This window comes from Pantherophis guttatus, chromosome 1, assembly GCF_059756535.1.
Source record: "Pantherophis guttatus breed Tessera chromosome 1, ASM5975653v1, whole genome shotgun sequence".
In the NCBI taxonomy this organism is placed as follows: Eukaryota; Metazoa; Chordata; class Lepidosauria; order Squamata; family Colubridae; genus Pantherophis; species Pantherophis guttatus.
The window spans coordinates 324,145,304-324,163,130 of record NC_142063.1 but is presented as its reverse complement, the minus strand read 5'-3'; the positions used below and the strand labels follow the sequence as shown (position 1 = coordinate 324,163,130).

The window sequence follows — 17,827 nt, the reverse complement described above, 5'->3', positions numbered from 1 at the left end:
CAGGTGTGATCATTTGATTGAAGTCACCAACATTTATGATTACTCCCATCTCCTGTGGATGTCGCTGGTATCCTTTTTGATCTTGTGTCTCATGGATGAATGATTATGTGACCTGGATGGGGCTGCCAATTAGTAATCAGGGTCAGGATCTTAGGGTGGGTGACTCTAGCTTCCACCTCATCCCCATTTTAGCCTATTCTAAAGGTTAATTTTTTAAATCTGTCTTCTGCCTGAAGAAGGCAGAACATTTATAAACCCTGGGAAAACAATGTGTTGAATCAGCAATTCCCCTTAAGTTTTTAAACTATGTCTGCACTAAAGACACTAGTTCAAGTCCTACTTGTGTTTTCCCAGCCATCACTTTCACCCGAGTCCTGTGTCACAGGGACCCTCCAAGAGCTTACGATGAAGTTGGGCTCTCAGGTTTCACTAATTTATTATCTGGTAGAAAGTTCAGGGCAGATGTTTGGCTTCTATAAAAGATTTTTTTGAAAGTTTAAGCCAATGTTTCAAGATCTGTTCCTAGTGTCCAGCCAAGCAGAGATTCTGCCAGGCTCATGGATCAGAAATTATTGATGGAAATGGATTCTCTCATCTGCATGCAGAGCACTTCATCAATGTAAAGGGTATTTGCTTTGACTTCAATCTCTTCCTCCAGGGAGAGCTGCCGGCGGTTTAGGCCTTTCAGTTCTATTTCAGCCTGAGCCAATGTGTCCATCAGCCTAAGGAAGGAACAGAAAAAAGGGTGAAGGCCATTACTTTCTAGAGTTTGGCAAGCCTCTCCAGGGCTTCAGTCAAACAAATCATGACAATCTTCTGATTGTATGCTCTGGTCTGGCCCTGCTTCCACTTTAGTATGTCATAAGAGATGGGTGTCCAACTCTAATCCTCAGAAAAGAAAGTAGGTTTAGTGTTAATGCCACTTTATAATGCCTTGGTAAGGCCACACTTGGAATACTGCATCAGTCACCACAATGTAAAAAAGATGTGGAGATTCTAGAAAGAGTGCAGAGAAGAGCAACAAAGAGGATTAGGGGATTGGAGGCTAAAACATATGAAGAATGGTTACAGGAACTGGGTATGTCTAGTTTAATGAAAAGAAGGACTAGTGTCTAGTCCTAGGACTAGTAGGGGAGACATGATACCAGTCTTCCAATATCTCAGGGGTTGCCACAAAGAAGAGGGAGTCAAGTTATTCTCCAAAGCACCTGAAGATAGGACAAGAAACAGTAGGTGGAAACTAATCAAGGAGACAAGCAACTTAGAACTAAGAAGAAATTACCTGACAGAACAATTAAATGCTCCAACACTGGAAGTTTTTAAGAAGATGTTGGATAACCATTTGTCTGAAGTGGTGTAGGGTTTCCTGCCTAAGCAGGGAGTTGGATTACTAGAAGACCTCCAAGGTCCCTTCCAACTCTGTTATTCTATTCTACTTCCAAGAGATTCTGCCTCATTGGTACTAAATTATCTCCTGCAGGGAACTAACTCCCTGGATTTCCTGTAACCTTGACTCTGAAGGGATGGAGTCTTTGGTATTTGCCTTGCTCTGTTATCTGGGATTATTTTGGTCTGCAGCATCCAAGGAAGTAGATAGCTGCTGTCTCAGTTGTCTTTTGCTACCTTGGATCCCTGTCCTCTCAACTTGTAGGGAAAACAGGCAGGGGATGACCATGTGGATCTAAAAAAATTGTTAATGCCTCATTGCAGAAGACGGAGCTTCTGGCAACCTTGAAAGAAGAAGTTCCTGAAGAGGGAATTTGTGGAGCCATTGGTGTTAGAGAACAACCAAGCTTTAGGGAATGTATCCAATTGTACATTGCCACTCTGAACTGGGGAGTGGGAGAAATATTCTTTCCAGCTGTCTGGAAGCTATCTAGGTCTGAATGGGATAGAACAGTTTGAAGCTGAATCCTGGCAATTTGTTGTCAATACACAAGGTGCCCCCCCCCACCCCCCGTTGTCACCAAGTTCCTCTGATGGACAGTCAGAATCTGTCAGGGAACATGTTCACAACTTAGGGGGTGTAGGTTTGCACAACAAGCCAAGCCGAAAATATCTACTTTAACATTACCCAAGTTTGGCCCATTGAACAAATGGGCATCTGCGAAGTCTTTACCCAACATTACTAAGCTTGGAATACGAACAGAACTTTATGGTAATGAGTCTGCTCTTGTGTGTCATGTATTCCTGCTTGCCAGAATGGCAGGCAAATGCCTCCCAACTCAGCTGCTAGAAGCACCTGTTCAGTCTCAATCAGTCTCATTTGGATCGCTGGGATTCCTAATAGCATTGCTTGTGCATCTTAAGTTTCCATTTAGAGCCAGAACTAGAAGCTTAAGGAGAAAAATCATTCCATGGACTCAGAATGCTATGCACTTTCCCAGAATTTAATTCTGCTGTAGGTCATATTGATGATACCTTAGAATCAAGACTCCCTCCATTTAAATTCTTTGTCCATAGAAGAGCCACCATCTGCTCCGATCTCCCCCATGAAGCAGCCCCACCTTCACTTCTACTGGAGAGAAGTCACTCCCCAAAGCCACTGAAATCTTTGACCAGAAGAGGGAGAACTTGGTCTAGAATTAAGGCAAATGACAGGCCAACAACCAAAGGATCAATCACAAAATGAAATGCAATGATCCACCAAACGTACAGGTTTTGCAGAACAGGGATCATCTCACACTGTTTCCTGCTCCTTCCTCGCCCCAGAAAGTACTAATTTCCTGGGATAACCCCCAGGTTAAACTAAGCCCTGTGGCTTCTGTGTTGTACTTGCCTCTGGATATTATGGTTGATTTCCTGCACTTCATTCATGAGCCGATATTGCACCATGTCTCGGCAAAGCTCTACATTTGGACGGTGAGTCCGGGTCTCCAGGCGAGTTTGAGCCACCTTGGCTGGCCCCTTCTTATCCACAATAGCTTTCCTCAGAGCATCAATATTTTTTGTTTGAGAGTTGATCTCCTCCATCAGCTTTAAATACACACAAAAGAAAGGGAGGGACACATTTCAGCTGTGTTCATACCACACAATTGGATCCCTTGAAAGTCTAGTGGTGGTCCATATAGGACATGATGACTTTAGTTCATTTTAAGCCTGGGCTTTATTTTTTTTAAACTGTTTGGGAGTTAGTTTTTTTTAGCTTTGCATTCTGTGTGAATACAATCTGCTTGGTTAGCTTGTGATTTAATGGACTGCAAATCCGGAGAATCACCTTAATTCAGTAATCAAATCAAACACATTATGCGGATTCAGTCTTTGGTTCTTAAAGACTTAAGGAAGAAAGGGTCAAAGGAGGGGTTGTTGAGCAGGAAATGCCTGCAGAGACTCTGTGACTCTCCCACATGTCCTCGCCATTTTCCTCACAACTCTTTAAAGCAGGGGTCTCCAAACTTGGCAACTTGAAGACTTGTGGACTTCAACTCCTAGAATCCCTCAGCCAGCCATGCTGCTTTAAAGCTTGTTTAGACCCGCTGCTTTAAAGCTTGTTCAGAGGAGGAACACTTGCACCTACTCGCTGGGCTGATGAACTGGGCGTCCACTGAGGAAGCCTTTTCTGTGGTCTGCCAAAGAGAAAGTGCAACTCCTTTCATTCAACTTCAAGCAGTTTCTCTGCATGTAGGAAGCCAGGACTGCTGCAGCTCAGTTGGGAAACACGTTTTCTGCCCAATATTCTGAACCCGTGTTAATCCTGAGCTAAGCTATTTAAGTGGTTCAGAACAAAATTGAAACCAAAGCTTGGTGCCTGACAACTATGGAACTGCCTTCTTTCCATAGAAGGTTCAGGATTTGGGCACACATAGGACCGCAAATATAAGGCAATTCCCTGATCCACAAGTGAATGTTACTTGATCAGTTCCTATGAAGGTTTTTCTCAAGTCTTCTGGAGGTGCCAAAGGTTAAAATAAGAAAACTCTCCATCAAAGACTGGTACCTTTTCATCAGCTGTCAGTAAATAAATAATACTGTGAAGATGGGGGTGAACGACGGATAACAATTTTCAAGATTCCTCTCCTATTTAGGTTTTCTGGGGAGCATAAGTGGTCCTTGATTTACAATCATTTGTTTAATGACTGTTCAAAGTTATGACCATGTTGAAAAAGTGAATTATGACTAGTCCTTACACTTATGACTGCTGCAGTGTTGCTACAGTCATGTGAAATAATTTGGGTACTTGGCAGCTATCATATATTTATGATGGTTACAGTATCCCAGGGTCACACTGTTAGGAAATGATAATTACCTAACTTGTTGGATTGGCAATATATAAACCAGCATCATAGCTTTAAGACTGTATTGCTGTATTGCATCATACTGTGTCCTGATTGGTTAGTTCTGTAGCCAATGTCCTTAAGAGGGAGCTTGAAACAGGGTTTGTTTCTCTTTGATGCTCTTTGCTGATTGTTACTGCTCTTTACTGCTCTGTGCTATGCTTGCTACTGTTTGCAACTGTTTATTGTGTATGACTACGACAACTGGTAAGAAGATTTTGTTATTGGAATATCCCTGGACTATTGTTTTACTGTCTACTGCTTTATCTGTGTATGACCTGGACTGTTTATTGGACTGTGCCTTATTACTATTTTCCTGAAAGTAAACACAGCTAAGTGTATCTGTGTGTTGGCTGTGTTATTTTGCAACTGCTCTCAATCGCTTTTATGTGCACACCCTTGCTACTCTAGGGTTGCTCTGCGAATTCCTTAACACACACAATCACCATTTGATCACCTTCCCAGCCAGCTTTCAACAAAGTCAATGAGGCAAAGTTGGATTCGCTTAACAACCGTGCAATTCATTTAATGCTTGCAACAAAAAAGCTTGAAAAATCGGGCATGGTCATGTGATGACACATTTAACCACCACACCACGTAGCAAATTCTGATCCCAATTGTAAGTCCCAAGTAAATCGAGGACTACCATGTTACACCTGTGATAATTTTAAAGGATTATAGTAATTCTTAATATGGCAGAAAACAGCTATAGCTACTTCCTTTCTGAAGTCTTAGCATTATTGTTTGGAAGCCTGGTAAGATGACTCTTTGGGTCAAGAGTTTTATGGTCATGGTAAAGGACATCAGATATGAGCAATGCTCCAGATTTTAGTAGAGCCAGCACTGTATTATAAAAGTTAGAACTCATTCAGCACATGATGGCTAGATGCAAATAAAATCTTATGACTAAGATAAAGATATGTTTCTCTCCTTCCCTCTTTTTCCCCATCCCAAAGTTGGATACCTCTCCAATATTTACCTTTGCCAGGTGAATTTCTAATTTGTTCTTGGCATCCTTGGTTTCCTTCACTCTGTTCTGGAACGCAATGTTTACTGTCCTGTTTTGCTTGCGCATGTCACTTGCAGTCTGGGACAGAATGCTGTCAATCAAGGCTCTCAGGTTCAGGGAATTGTTTCGCTGTTTGTCAGCTTTTTCAACATTCGTGTTGGAGAAATCCATCCATTGTTCAGGGCTCACCGAGCTGTCCAAAAACAAGAGAAAAAAGTTGACTCCCACATGGAATCCCTGAGTATTCATTCAAGAGTCAGGGAAAAGGATGGGAACCACTGTGAAATGTTCAACTCTTGGAGGCAAGAATCACAATCAAGAATATCCACAGGGTGTGTGTGTTAAAGTCACAAGATGGTGGTCACAACCATACAAAGTCGTGTCATCAAATACGAAGAAAATAATCTAATACCAAGTATTCTGAGCAGGGATGCTATTCAGCAGGTTCTGACAGGTTCTGGAGAACCAGTAGTGGAAATTTGAGCAGTTCAGAGAACCGGCAAATACCACCTCTGGCTGGCTCCAGAGTGGAGTGGGAATGGAGATTTTGCAATATCCTTCCCCCAGAAGTGGGGAGGGAATGGGGATTTTGCAATATCCTTCCCCCAGGAGTGGGGAGGGAATTAGGATTTTGCAGTATCCTTCCCCTGCCATGCCCACGAAGCCACACGACACCCACCAAGCCACGCCCACAGAACCGGTAGCAAAAAAATTTGAATTCCACCACTGATACTGAGGGTTAGTTATAGCTCTATGAGTGGAAAAAAGATGGATTGGTGTAGCAGTTCTGAAGTAGCTTCTTGCATGAAAAGCGAAACATTTTCAAGAAAAAACAAAATCCAGTTGCCTTTTGAAAAAGCACCTTTGGGACAACCATGACCTGAATGACTGAGAATCTCCATAGACATAGGTGGAGCATGAAACCAAATGAACTTTCCTCTTGCTATTCTCATCTTTGCCAGCATCTACTACCCAACTTCTTTCCAATTTGGCCTTTGTTGAAATGTACCATGGTTACAGAAAAGCTAATGTGTCCCAATGACAGGTTTTCCTGGTTCACCTACTCAGTTCCCCATGTGACACTTACTTCTCCTCAACCTTCACAACATTTTGGGCATATCCAATATCAGTAGAGTTGTTGGTCAGATTGGAGCAATAGTTGTCAATTGTGAAAGCCGTGTATTTATCCTTCAGGTCCTGTTCAAGATTGTATTTGGCTGTGCGATTAAGCCTGAAAGAGGAAAAACAGTCTTTGAGGAGAGAATACATAAAAAGCTGCCCAGCCATATAGTCCTAAAGTGCAGATTACACATGTATCAAAGAACTTAATACAGCACATCAGATATATTAAGAGCAGTATTGTGCATACCACAAACCCCATGGAATAGAACACCAGATTTGCAAAGAGGCCTTTTTTCTCTCTCATAATTTTTGCTGTAGAATGAATAGACCAGCTCATCTTCCTCCTGCATGTGTCTGTAGGAGAGAAGCAGGCAAAGCTGGAGGGTGGAGTTAAATGTGTCATCAGTTTAGAGTCCTTGCATTGCCACAAAAGATCCAAGTCCATCCTCCCTTGAATTCGGTTGGCCCTTACCTAGTGCTGATTTTGTGTTGTTACTTGACCAGATTGTTGTATATACTATAGGCTTCAGTAAATGGTTTGTGCTGCAACCTTACAAATGGTCCTGATTCTTTGTGCCTGACATCATCAATACACAGTCCACCCAATTTCATTGTTTGGAAATGAGGTAAAAACTTCACTCATTTGTATCTGAGAATTTTTACATGCAGAATAGCTACTGTTCCATTAACTTATAGCTGTGATGGCAAACCTATGGCATGCGTGCTACAGGTGCCACACGGAGTCATATTGGTGGGCATGCAAGCGTTGCCCTAGCTCAGCTCCAGCATGCATGCGCACACTGGCCAGCTGATTTTTGGCCCTTCTGGGCCCACTGGAAGTCGACAAACGGGCTGTTTCCGGCCTCCAGAGAGCCTCCGGTGGGGTGGGGAAGGCTGTTTTCGCCCTCCTCAGGCTCCTAGAAAGCCTCTGGAGCCTGGACAGGGCAAAAAAACAGGCCTACCGTCCCACTGTGCAATCACATGCCAGAAGTGGGGGGAGCATGGGGGGGGTCGCACACGCATGCGCGGGGGGGCAGAGCACATAGAATTATGGGTGTGGGCATGTGCGCACGCAACTATCCTGCACTCCCCCAGCTTTTGGCATGTGATGGCCAAAAAGTTAGCCATCACTGAACTATAGTCTTGACATCAAAGACTGTATGTTGGCCTTTCCCCCACTTCCCTTGACTCTGTGGGATTAATAGCCTTAGTTCATACTGCATCTCACTTTTGGCTCTTCCCTATTACCCATATCACCTTCAGAATCCACACAGCTTTCTCTTTTCTTCCTTCCTGCTCAATGGTGGGTTTCAAATTTTTTTACTACCGGTTCTGTGAGTGTGGTTTGTTGGGCATGGCATGGCTTGTTGGGCGTGGCTTGTTGGGCGTGGCAGGGGAAGGATACTGTAAAATCTCCATTCCCTCCCAATCAGCTGGGACTCGGGAGGCAAAGAATAGATGGGGGCGGGGCCAGTCAGAGGTGGTATTTACTGGTTCTCCAAACCACTCAAAATTTCTGCTACCGGTTCTCCAGAACTGGTCAAAACCTGTTGAAACCCACCTCCGTTCCTGCCTCAGAATTTTGCTTTTCCTATCTATACCTGAGTTGCTCATCAGTTTGCTCCAGTGTACGTTCAAGCAGAGCAACAACTCCTTGGAAGACCTCAACTTCCTTGATCAGCTCCCGTTCCACTTCATCATGGACCAAGTCAATACCAACCCGCCTTTCCCTGAAACAAAAACAAAAATTCTTTTGGTTTTTTTTTCCCCCTCTGGCACATCAGGAAATCCTGACTCTGGGACTATATCAATGTTTGTCAAATAATGAAGCATGTCTGATTTTTTCCCCTCCGTTTTATTGTTCTAAGCTACCTAGAGTAGTCCCATGGTGAGATAGGTGGCAAATAAATTTCACAAATAAATAAAAATAAAAGTAATAAATACAGGCACATACTCAGAAAATAAATTAAAAACATCTTAACCACTGTATAGCCTACCTTTTATCATATCTGAACAACAATGTAATATGGGCAGGAATTTATGTGCATATTATATTTTTATATCAATAAACTTCCCAAGGATTCACAGCTGTGCACAACTAAAATTTAAGAACGTTACCATAACACAAAGATCAATATAATTCAAAACCAATAGAATTATATAAAGAATCAACCACAGATCTAAAATAAATAGGCATGAATAGATGTCAGTCAACGCTCTTCTGAAAAGCTTTTTTCAGAACTTTCCTGTAAGAGTAAATGCACTGCCTGGATCTCTGATGGGAGGGTGCTACAAAAGAAGAACTCAGTCACCAAAAGACACGAATTTATCATTTTTCCCCAAATCTCTTTTGAGGGAAGAACCCACAACATAACATCCACCTTCTCCACCCCCAAGAAGATAGACAGCTTTTTAGGTCAGTATCAACACTTGGAATTGTAACCAAAAGCCTACTGGAAATCAATGCAAAGCACAACTCACAGGTGTAATACAGGTAATCCTCAAGTTACAACCACCATGGAGCCAGAATGCCTTTTGCTAAGTGAGCCAGTTGTTAAGTGAGTTTCACCCCCTTTTACAAAACTTCTTGCCACAGTTGCTAATACAGGTCATAAAATGGGTCACAACTCACTTAACATCTGTCTTGCTTAGCAACAGAAATGTTGGCCTCAGTTGTGGTCGTAAGTCAAGGACTACGTATAATACGAACCCAACTTATTAACACAGCTGCCTGCAATTTCTGCTGGTTCGAATCTCTCCAAGGCTCAAGGTTGACTCAGCCTTCCATCCTTTCTAAGGTAGGTGAAATGAGGACCCAGTTTGTGGGGGCAATAAGCTGACTTTGTATAAAATATACAAAAGAATGAAGGCTATTGCTTAACGCATTGTAAGCCGCCCTGAGTCTCCGGAGAAGGGCGGCATATAAATCAAATAAAAAAAATAAAAAAAAACTTATCAGGCTAGCTTAGGATTTCATGTACGGTGCAAACCTACAAGTAGCCAGTTGTGTTGTGCAAACATAATATATGGATTAAAACACACTACTCTGGCATAGGCCTTAAATCAAACCGTCTGGCTTAATACTCATCTATTGGTTACAACAGCTCTTTAATATTTAGAAAGGGCTTTCCCAGCCCTACCTAGCTATACCAGGGGTTAGGCTAAGATCTTCTCCATGCAACGCAGATGTTCCACTACTTACCACTACTTATTTTTCAGAGTATAAGATGCACTTTTTTCCCTCCTAAAAGAGGCTGAAAATTTGGGTGCATCCTATACACCGAATGTAGCTTTTTCAAAGCTTTTTTTCAGCCTAAGGAGGTGCTAGCGAGTGAAGTGATCTCCGTGCTTTGCCTGCTCCCTCCAACTCTCAGTTGTGAAGCTTTTTTTCAGCCCTAACAAGGCGCTAGCGAGTGAAGCAACCTCAGTGGTTTGCCTGCTTTTCTCATTGCTTCTCTCTCCAAAGATCAGCTGTGCTTTAGAAGCTGTTTTTTTATCCCCAAACAGGGGATAAAAACCAGCAAACTAATGTGCTGAAGCTGACCAGACTAAGGACACTAGTCAGATGAATACCTGGTAGGCAGGTATTTTTCCCCTATTTTCCTCCCCCAAAATTAAGCTGCGTCTTATACTTTGATGCGTCTTATACTCCGAAAAATATGGTAGCTGTTAAACCATCACAGCATAGAAGGTAACTCGGAGATCATTTCCTTCACCTCGCTGCTCAGTGCAGAAATCCACTACTTCAGTTTCCCCACAGATGGCGAGCTAGCCTTTGTTTAAACATGTCCAGTGTAGAAGTCCAGCATCTCCTGAGGCAGTCTGTTCCATTGCCAAGAGACATTAGGAAACCTTATTTGATGTCCAATTCAAATATACTACAGGTAGTCCTTGACTTATGGCCATGGTTGAACTCCAAATTTCTGTTCCTAAGCAAGACAGTTTTTAAGTGAATTTTGCCCCATTTTACGACCTTTCTTGCCACACTTGTAAAGTGAATCCCTGCAGGTGTTAATTTAGTAATACAATTGTTAAGGAAACCTGGCTTCCGCATTGACTATGCTTGTCAGAAAGTCCCAAAAGGTGACTTGCAACCGTCATAAATACATGCCAGTTGCCAAGTGTCCAAATTTTGATCACGTGACCATGGGGATGCTGCAACGGTTGCAAATTTGGAAAATGGTCACAAGTCACTTTTTTTCAGTGCCATTGTAACTTTGAACTTTGTAACTTACAATAAATGAATTATTGTTAAGTCAAGGACTACCTGTGTCATTTATCAATAGAATCAGACTCAGAAGTGACCTTAGAGGTCACTGCGTTTAAACCCTACTGCAGGATCTACTACAGCAGCGGTGTCAAACTGGATTTCATTGGGGGCCCCATCAGGGTTGTGTTTGACCTTGGGGTGGGGGCAGTGGTGAAATTCAATTTTTTTTTAACTACCGGTTCTGTGGGCATGGCTTGGTGGGTGTGGTGTGGCTTGGTGGGCGTGGCAGGGGAAGGATACTGCAAAATCCTCATTCCCACCCCACTCCAGGGGAAGGATACTGCAAAATCCCCATTCCCATCCCACTCTGGGGCCGGCCAGAGGTGGTATTTGCCGGTTCTCCGAACTACTCAAAATTTCCGCTACCGGTTCTCCAGAACCTGTCAGAACCAGCTGGATTTCTCCCCTGGGTGGGGGTGTGGCCAGGGTGGGCATGGCCAGCTCGACATCACACGTGTCAAGGCCACCTGTGGTGGCCCGAGCGCTCTGCCAGTGAAAATGGGCTCCCAAGCTCCATTTCGGCTACGACAGCCTCCTGCAATCCTCTGCCAGCGAAAAAGTTTTTGATTGCGACGGCCTCCTACAACCCTCTGCCAGTGAAAACAGAGCTTGGGAGGCTGAGTACGGCCCTCCCGAGCTCCGTTTTCACTGACAGAGCCAGTCCTTTGTTGTTTCCAGGGTTGCCCTGAGGGCCAGATCTAAGCACCCCGCTGGCTGGATTCGACCCGTAGGCCTTGAGTTTGACACCCTTGTACTAAAGCATCTCTAACAGATGACCATGCCAGTCTCTGATGCAAAAGAGAACTTTCCACTTCATATGGCAGCCACCTCCATTGGTTAATAAGTCAGAGTTCAGGAAGTTAATTTAAACCTATTGTTTCTTTTCCTGTCACAAGGAACAATGCCAAACAAGCCTTCTCCTTTTTGTACGTGACAGCCCTTCAGAAACTTGAAGATCACCATTCTCTTTTCTAGACTAAATAGTCCCACGTCTCCAGTTATTTATCATAACATTTTTTCTTGCCAGCAACTATGAGTGACTCAAGACCTTTTCTCCCAGCTAACCAGTCATGATGACATTACACAGTTTCTTAATCCAGACAAGTTTATCCCGCCTGCCTCCAGCAAGTAGAACCTGAAGTGGCCTCTCAAATCCAAAAAAGAAATAATCCTCTCACCGGTTTAAGAGACACTCCTGAGCGGTGAAAAGGGGTTCTTTGCAGCCCTCCAGAGCCTTTTCCAGCCTTGTTTTGAATGACACAAGCACTTCAGTCTCCTTCACAATCTGGTCAAGCTTGTCATCCAACTGCTGCCTCCAGAATTTGATCTCTTCAATTCTCTGTTCTGCAGAAGTGAGAATACTCAATCACCCCAAGATAGAGGGAAGCACCATCCAAGTCCAGCAGCAGCTAGATCTCAGGGCTTCATCCAAAAGGAGAATCTGATGACCACCCATAAGAGGCCATGTGGATGAAGCTCAAGTGAATGATGCCATCAATTCAAGGGCCGAGTTCACATAATATTGAATTAACCCATTTTCTGGGGTTGCGCACAGTGAAATTCAGCTGGATCTGTCCGGATCGCGCAATCCGGTAGTGCCAGTGGCGGGAGGCTCTGCCCACCCACCCGGATGTCATCACGTCCTGTTTTTGACCCTCTATGCATGTGCAGAATGCGACTGCGCTCACATTGCAATCTGGTAGCGAAGGTAAGTGCATTTCACCAGTGGTGGGTTGCTCCTGGTTCTCTCCGGTTCTTGAGAACCGGTAGTAAAAGTGGTGGGAGGCTCCGCCCACCCGACCTGATGTCATATTTGGCAATCTGCACATGCGCAGAAGCTTCTGTGCATACGCAGAAGCACGCACGTACTCCTGTTGCAAACCAGTAGTAAAGGTAAGTAGAACCCACCCCTGCATTTCACCCCTGGTTATGCAATATACTGAACCATAAAGTAACCAAAAAACCTGGGTTTGCATGGCACGATGAGACCCAAAACTCTAAAACTATAAATTGTATATTTTACGAATGCAGCTGTTACATCTTTACCTTTCCTGATTAAGCATCTTGGGTGGACATGTTAATCGTCATACATTGCAAGGGTTGGGGGGTTATTTTATTATTTTATTTTATTAATTTATTATCTGATTATTCTCTTTTATAAGTTTTATTGTTTTACATATGAGGTTTTATATTCTTGTAAGCTGCCTTAAGTCACCATGTGCAAATAGGCGGCAATATAAATTTCCTTCAATAAATAAATATTTGCACATTCATCTCACAGTTCAATATTGAAGAGCTTCCTGACAGCGTGATGGGTGAAGGGGCTGGATTTAGGGTTTTGATTTACTAAGGGGAAACCTGGAACCCGCAGATTTGGGTTTTCCCAGATGTGCCAGTATGCCTACTTGAATAAAATGGAACTATGAGAAATGCCTGCCTCGGAGTTTTTACTTGGAGTTGGGGACTTTCTGGAACGCTGACACTTCCCATTGGTTTAGAAGATTGATGGACAACCAGAGTCCTGCATGAATTCCCCCCAAGCCCATTTTTACAGCCCAACATTGTGTTGCTAAAATGTGTTGACCAAATGGTACCCTCCAGCAGAATAATATAGTTGTCTTTTTAAAAATTGACACTGTCAAATGGGCATGTTAACATATTTTTTCCCAGTTTAAACAACCTCCAACCCCTTTCTGTCCAGGGACAAAAAAAGTTATCATTACATCGTTGTCATGGGAAAACTACCCATGCCTTCTGAGGCTCTTAAATGTTGGAAACAGTGGGAAGAAACAAATATAAATTATTACATATTTTATTATATTATTTTATTAATTCATTTTATTATTTTTTTATATAATTTACTCTTTTATTAGTTTTATTGTTTTATATATGAGGTTTTTATATTCTTGTAAGTCGACTTGAGTTGCCATGTGTGAATAGATGGAAATATAAATTTCCTAAAATTAATTAATAAATAAATAAAATAAAATAAAATAAAATCAATCAATCAATCAATCAATTAATTAATTGTGACAAGCACACACCACAGATCCCTTCAGGACAACCCCAACCAGCATGCAGCCTCCAAGACTCCTTTTAAGGGTCCCTGGATCCCACAACCATTCTAGCATAGAACAGATCTTTTTAATTATTTGTTTAAAAGATTTCTACGGTCACCCATCTGAAACCATTCTGGGTAGCCCACGACAGCAGGAAAACCAGTAACATTAAAACAGAACCATAAAACAAACGGAAACAAGAACCTTGTAGCTTAATCATCTCCTAAGGATGTCGCACAATAAGCACCAATTACTCTTCTTCCAGACTTTCTGTTTTGGGGTGAGGTTGGATGGTTCAGGGGCAAAACTGAGACCTTGTCTTACAGAAATTTATCATGCCCATTTAAGCCCTTTGAAAACTTCCAGTATCAACCAATTTCCCCATTTTGTTTTTTAATGCTTAACATATCTATTTTGCCCCTCAACCTCTCTCAAATAGGATTCTTTTTGGTCCATCCACTCCTGTACATGAAAACATCATTGTCGCTTCTCTTGCAGTCCTTACCCAGCAATCCTTTATCCTTTGAACTGAACTTACGAATAGTCCTCACACTTACAGCCATAGCCGCATCCCCAGACAAGCAATCAAAATATGGGCACTTGGCATCTGGTAAGTATTTACGATGGTTGCAGCATCTCGAGGCCCATGTGATTGCCATTTGCAAACCTTCTTAGTACCTGACTTCTGACAAGCAAAGTCAGTGGGGACACCATGTTCACTTAATGACTGCCTGATTCACTTAACAACTGCAGTGATTCACTATGGCACAAAAGATCATAAAATTAGGCACAATTCGTATAACAACTGCCCTACCAGAATGGAAATTCTGGTCCCAATTATTGCTGTAAGTTGAGGACCACCTGTGTTTTCTGGGTATGTATATTACAACCACAAATGAACAAAATGGGGACAAGATACTAATCTCCCCAAAAGGCAATAAGGAAACCTAAAACAAAGCTTTCCATGTTGTTGTACAAATACAGCAACTTGATCTTTAATTGACCTGGTTCAAGCATCTTATGCAAACTCAGCCCGCCCCACCCCGCTTTATTTATTTATTATTTATTAGTCCAATTTATATGCCGCCCTTCTCCGTAGACTCAGGGCAGCTTACAATGGGGCAATAAGCTGACTTTGTATAAATATACAAAAGTATGAAGGCTATTGCTTAACGCATTGTAAGCCGCCCTGAGTCTCCAGAGAAGGGCGGCATATAAATCATTTTTTTTTAAAAAAAATGCATTATAGCAATAGCCTGCATACTTTTTTGTATATACCTGCTTATTAGGGCTTTCGCCCCCCCCACAAGCAGTGTTGTTCTATACAAAGCTGGCTTATTGCCCCCACAATCCGGGTCTTCAATTTACCTACCTCGAAAGGATGGAAGGCTGAGTCAACTTTGAGCCTGGTGAGATTTGAACTCGCACTAATTACAGGCAGCTGGCAGCTAAGTGCTAGCACTTAACAGCACTTAGTCCGCTGCACCACCGAGGCTTTCAGACTCTTGTACACGTATGTCCATATAAATGCATTAAAAGCACCCATCACCTATTCTCTTGTTGACATCACTCTGGGTCTTCTGAGTGGTTCTCTCGATTTCATCTACCAAGCGCTGGCTCTCATCCACCAAGCGTTCCGAACGAGACCGCTGGGCCTCAGCACTACTGTATTGGACCTTGTTAGCAATGTGCCATTCGGGGGGCAGAAACTTAGGGGGTGCTTGGATCAACTTGGCCATTATCGCATCCAGAAGATTCTAAGAAGGAAACAGGAGTTAAGTAACACTTAGAAATAAAATTGGAAAAGAACAACAACAACAAAAGGGTAAACAGCAGGGAGAATAAACAGAAGTTGGTTTTTAAAAAGACGCATTCCCTAAAAAACTTCCCCTTCAGCTTGAAGGAATAAGACTATACTTATATTTCAAAAATTATTACAGTGCAATGTATATCTTCACAATTCTCCATGTCTGTGTATCTATTTATTCCATTACTACAGCTGTCCATCTCAATAAACGACTGAGTGGTGAACAGTCTTAAAATGCATTAAAAGCAATCCCAATCACAAATACCAAACTTAAAATACACAGTAGCTGAGGAAAATATCACAATTGATTGTCACTAGCATAGCTAGGAGGCAGGATTCCTCACACACTGAGCCAATATGATTTATTTAAAATGCCAAACCAGCCTTTGAACATTTCATGTATTCCATTCGTGCTTCTTTCTGCTCAGGAGGACATCCTCCAAGGATCAGGACTTAGAAAAAATCAAAGCCCTTATGATGTCATATAGGTAAATAGCTCTTTCTATGGATTCATCCAGAAAAGTCAGTGGCCACCTCAGATCCAAAATTCCTTGAATGCTACATTTTTGCTCAGTTTTTTTTTAACCAGCTTCACTGGAAAGTTATAGGAAATATTAAGAAGACCAAACATGCATGAAAAGAAAATGAATATTTTAAAAAAACATTTCAAATACTTTTTTTTAAAAAAAACTGTGGAGTGGTTATGGTGCCAGGAGAAAAACTGGGAAGCCATGAATTCTAGTCCTACCTTAGGCATGAAGGCTGGCTGGGTACTTTGGGCTAATCACTTTCTCAGCCCAATCCACCTCACAGGGTTGTTGTTGTGGGGAAAACAGGAGGAGGAAGGAATATTAGGTATGTTTGCAACCTTGAGTAATTCATTGAAAAAAATGTATCCAGTCAGAGGTAAAAGCCTTGCATCAGATTGAAGAGGGAGAAACTATCCCCTTGCCTGACTAGGTGGCTCAGTGGCTAAGACAGTGAGCTTGTCGATCAGAAAGTTCAGCAGTTCGAATCCCTAGTACAGGTCTCCTGCGTGAGCAGGGGGTTGGACTAGATGACCTCCAAGGTCCCTTCCAACTCTGTTACTGTTACTGAAATAAGCCAGGAAGGACCGGGGACCACTGCCTTAAGCCAGAAATTAAAGAACTGGGAAATTTCCAGTGCATTTTCCCCAAGTTCAGTACTGTAGCAGCTTCTTGCAAAATCCCCAAGAAAGGAAGGGAACTGCTCCGAATCTTACGTGCAATAAGGACACGGGGATCTTAAGTTATATCCATTATCCCTATTATTAACAGAGCTGGCGGTCCCATGCAACCCTGGCTACCCACCCTTTGGCGGTGCTCTCCACGGCAGCTCCTCCGTTCGCGAGTTCGAATTGGGGCGTAGGAAAGCGGAAAACCAGGCACAACAAAACCTGTTTCCATGGGAATGGGGGGGCGACGCCTCCTATGGCAACGAGGCAGGCGCTGTAGAACGGGGCCGTGATTGGCTGCTGCTCTTGGTGAACCCGTAAAAGAGAAAGGAATGAAGGAATGAATGAATCAATAGAAGCGCCAGATCAAGATGTTTGAATACGTTTAAAATCCTTATAAGAAAATCCTTGGTCTCGTCGGCAGCAATTTTAACACGAACGGATCGAAGGTTTAGCCCTGGGTGGGTTGATTCGCTATGGATGTGCAGATGAAGTGGCGGCGGGCGCAAACCCTGCAGCGCCGAAAGATCCTTTTCTCTGATCTCGCCTTTGATGGGGAAGGACGAGCAGGTTTGCAGAGGAGGGCTGCCACATCTGGCTGCAAAAATCCGGACGGCCAATAGATTTCCAGCGAAGAGAATCAGAAACTCTTCACTGCCATACTCCGGAACTTTGCGGCAGCCCGAAAAAGAGGGACACTTCCGGAGACTAGAATTTTCCTTAGTTTTGAAGCGTGATTTTTATCTTGGCCTCTCCTCGTTCTTATGTCAGGAATATTAGGGCCTCTTCTCTTTCAGAGATTATATCCCCAAAAATATTTACTTACTTCGACAAACTTCGCTTCATTTGGTTACTAGATTGATCCACATTTTATATTTGTACCCTTAAATGAATCCTGTACTGATCAAAGTGTCTAGTTTGTAGGACAAGATCAAGTGAACCATCACCAGGTTTGGCATATTGTGTGAATGTAATTGCTTGTCTTTAAGTGACTTGGTTAAGTTTCACACAAACAGGTGACTGACAGCGTTCACAATGAGCCTGGTTGCGGAGTTTGCAGGGTAGTTTGAAACAGAAGTTATCAAGGGTGG

General features: G+C 42.8%; 1 protein-coding gene across 3 annotated transcripts; it reads right to left on the bottom strand.

Moving 5' to 3' along the window:
• Positions 1 to 9: 9 nt before the first annotated feature.
• On the bottom strand, positions 10 to 17,820 carry TEKT1 (tektin 1). 3 transcript variants are annotated; one of them, XM_034421078.3, is made up of 8 exons: positions 16,290 to 17,820; positions 15,284 to 15,491; positions 11,854 to 12,019; positions 8,007 to 8,135; positions 6,371 to 6,514; positions 5,254 to 5,476; positions 2,780 to 2,976; positions 10 to 722 (listed from the first exon to the last, which is right to left on the bottom strand). In XM_034421078.3, exons 1-8 carry the CDS (start codon positions 16,296 to 16,298, stop codon positions 563 to 565), a joined length of 1,236 nt encoding a protein of 411 aa, XP_034276969.1. In that variant the 5' UTR covers positions 16,299 to 17,820; the 3' UTR covers positions 10 to 562. The 3 variants fall into 3 exon arrangements, with proteins under 3 accessions (XP_034276969.1, XP_034276970.2, XP_087739501.1); XM_034421079.3 differs by having other exon boundaries at positions 16,873 to 17,809; XM_087883375.1 differs by having other exon boundaries at positions 16,785 to 16,895.
• Positions 17,821 to 17,827: the final 7 nt, after the last annotated feature.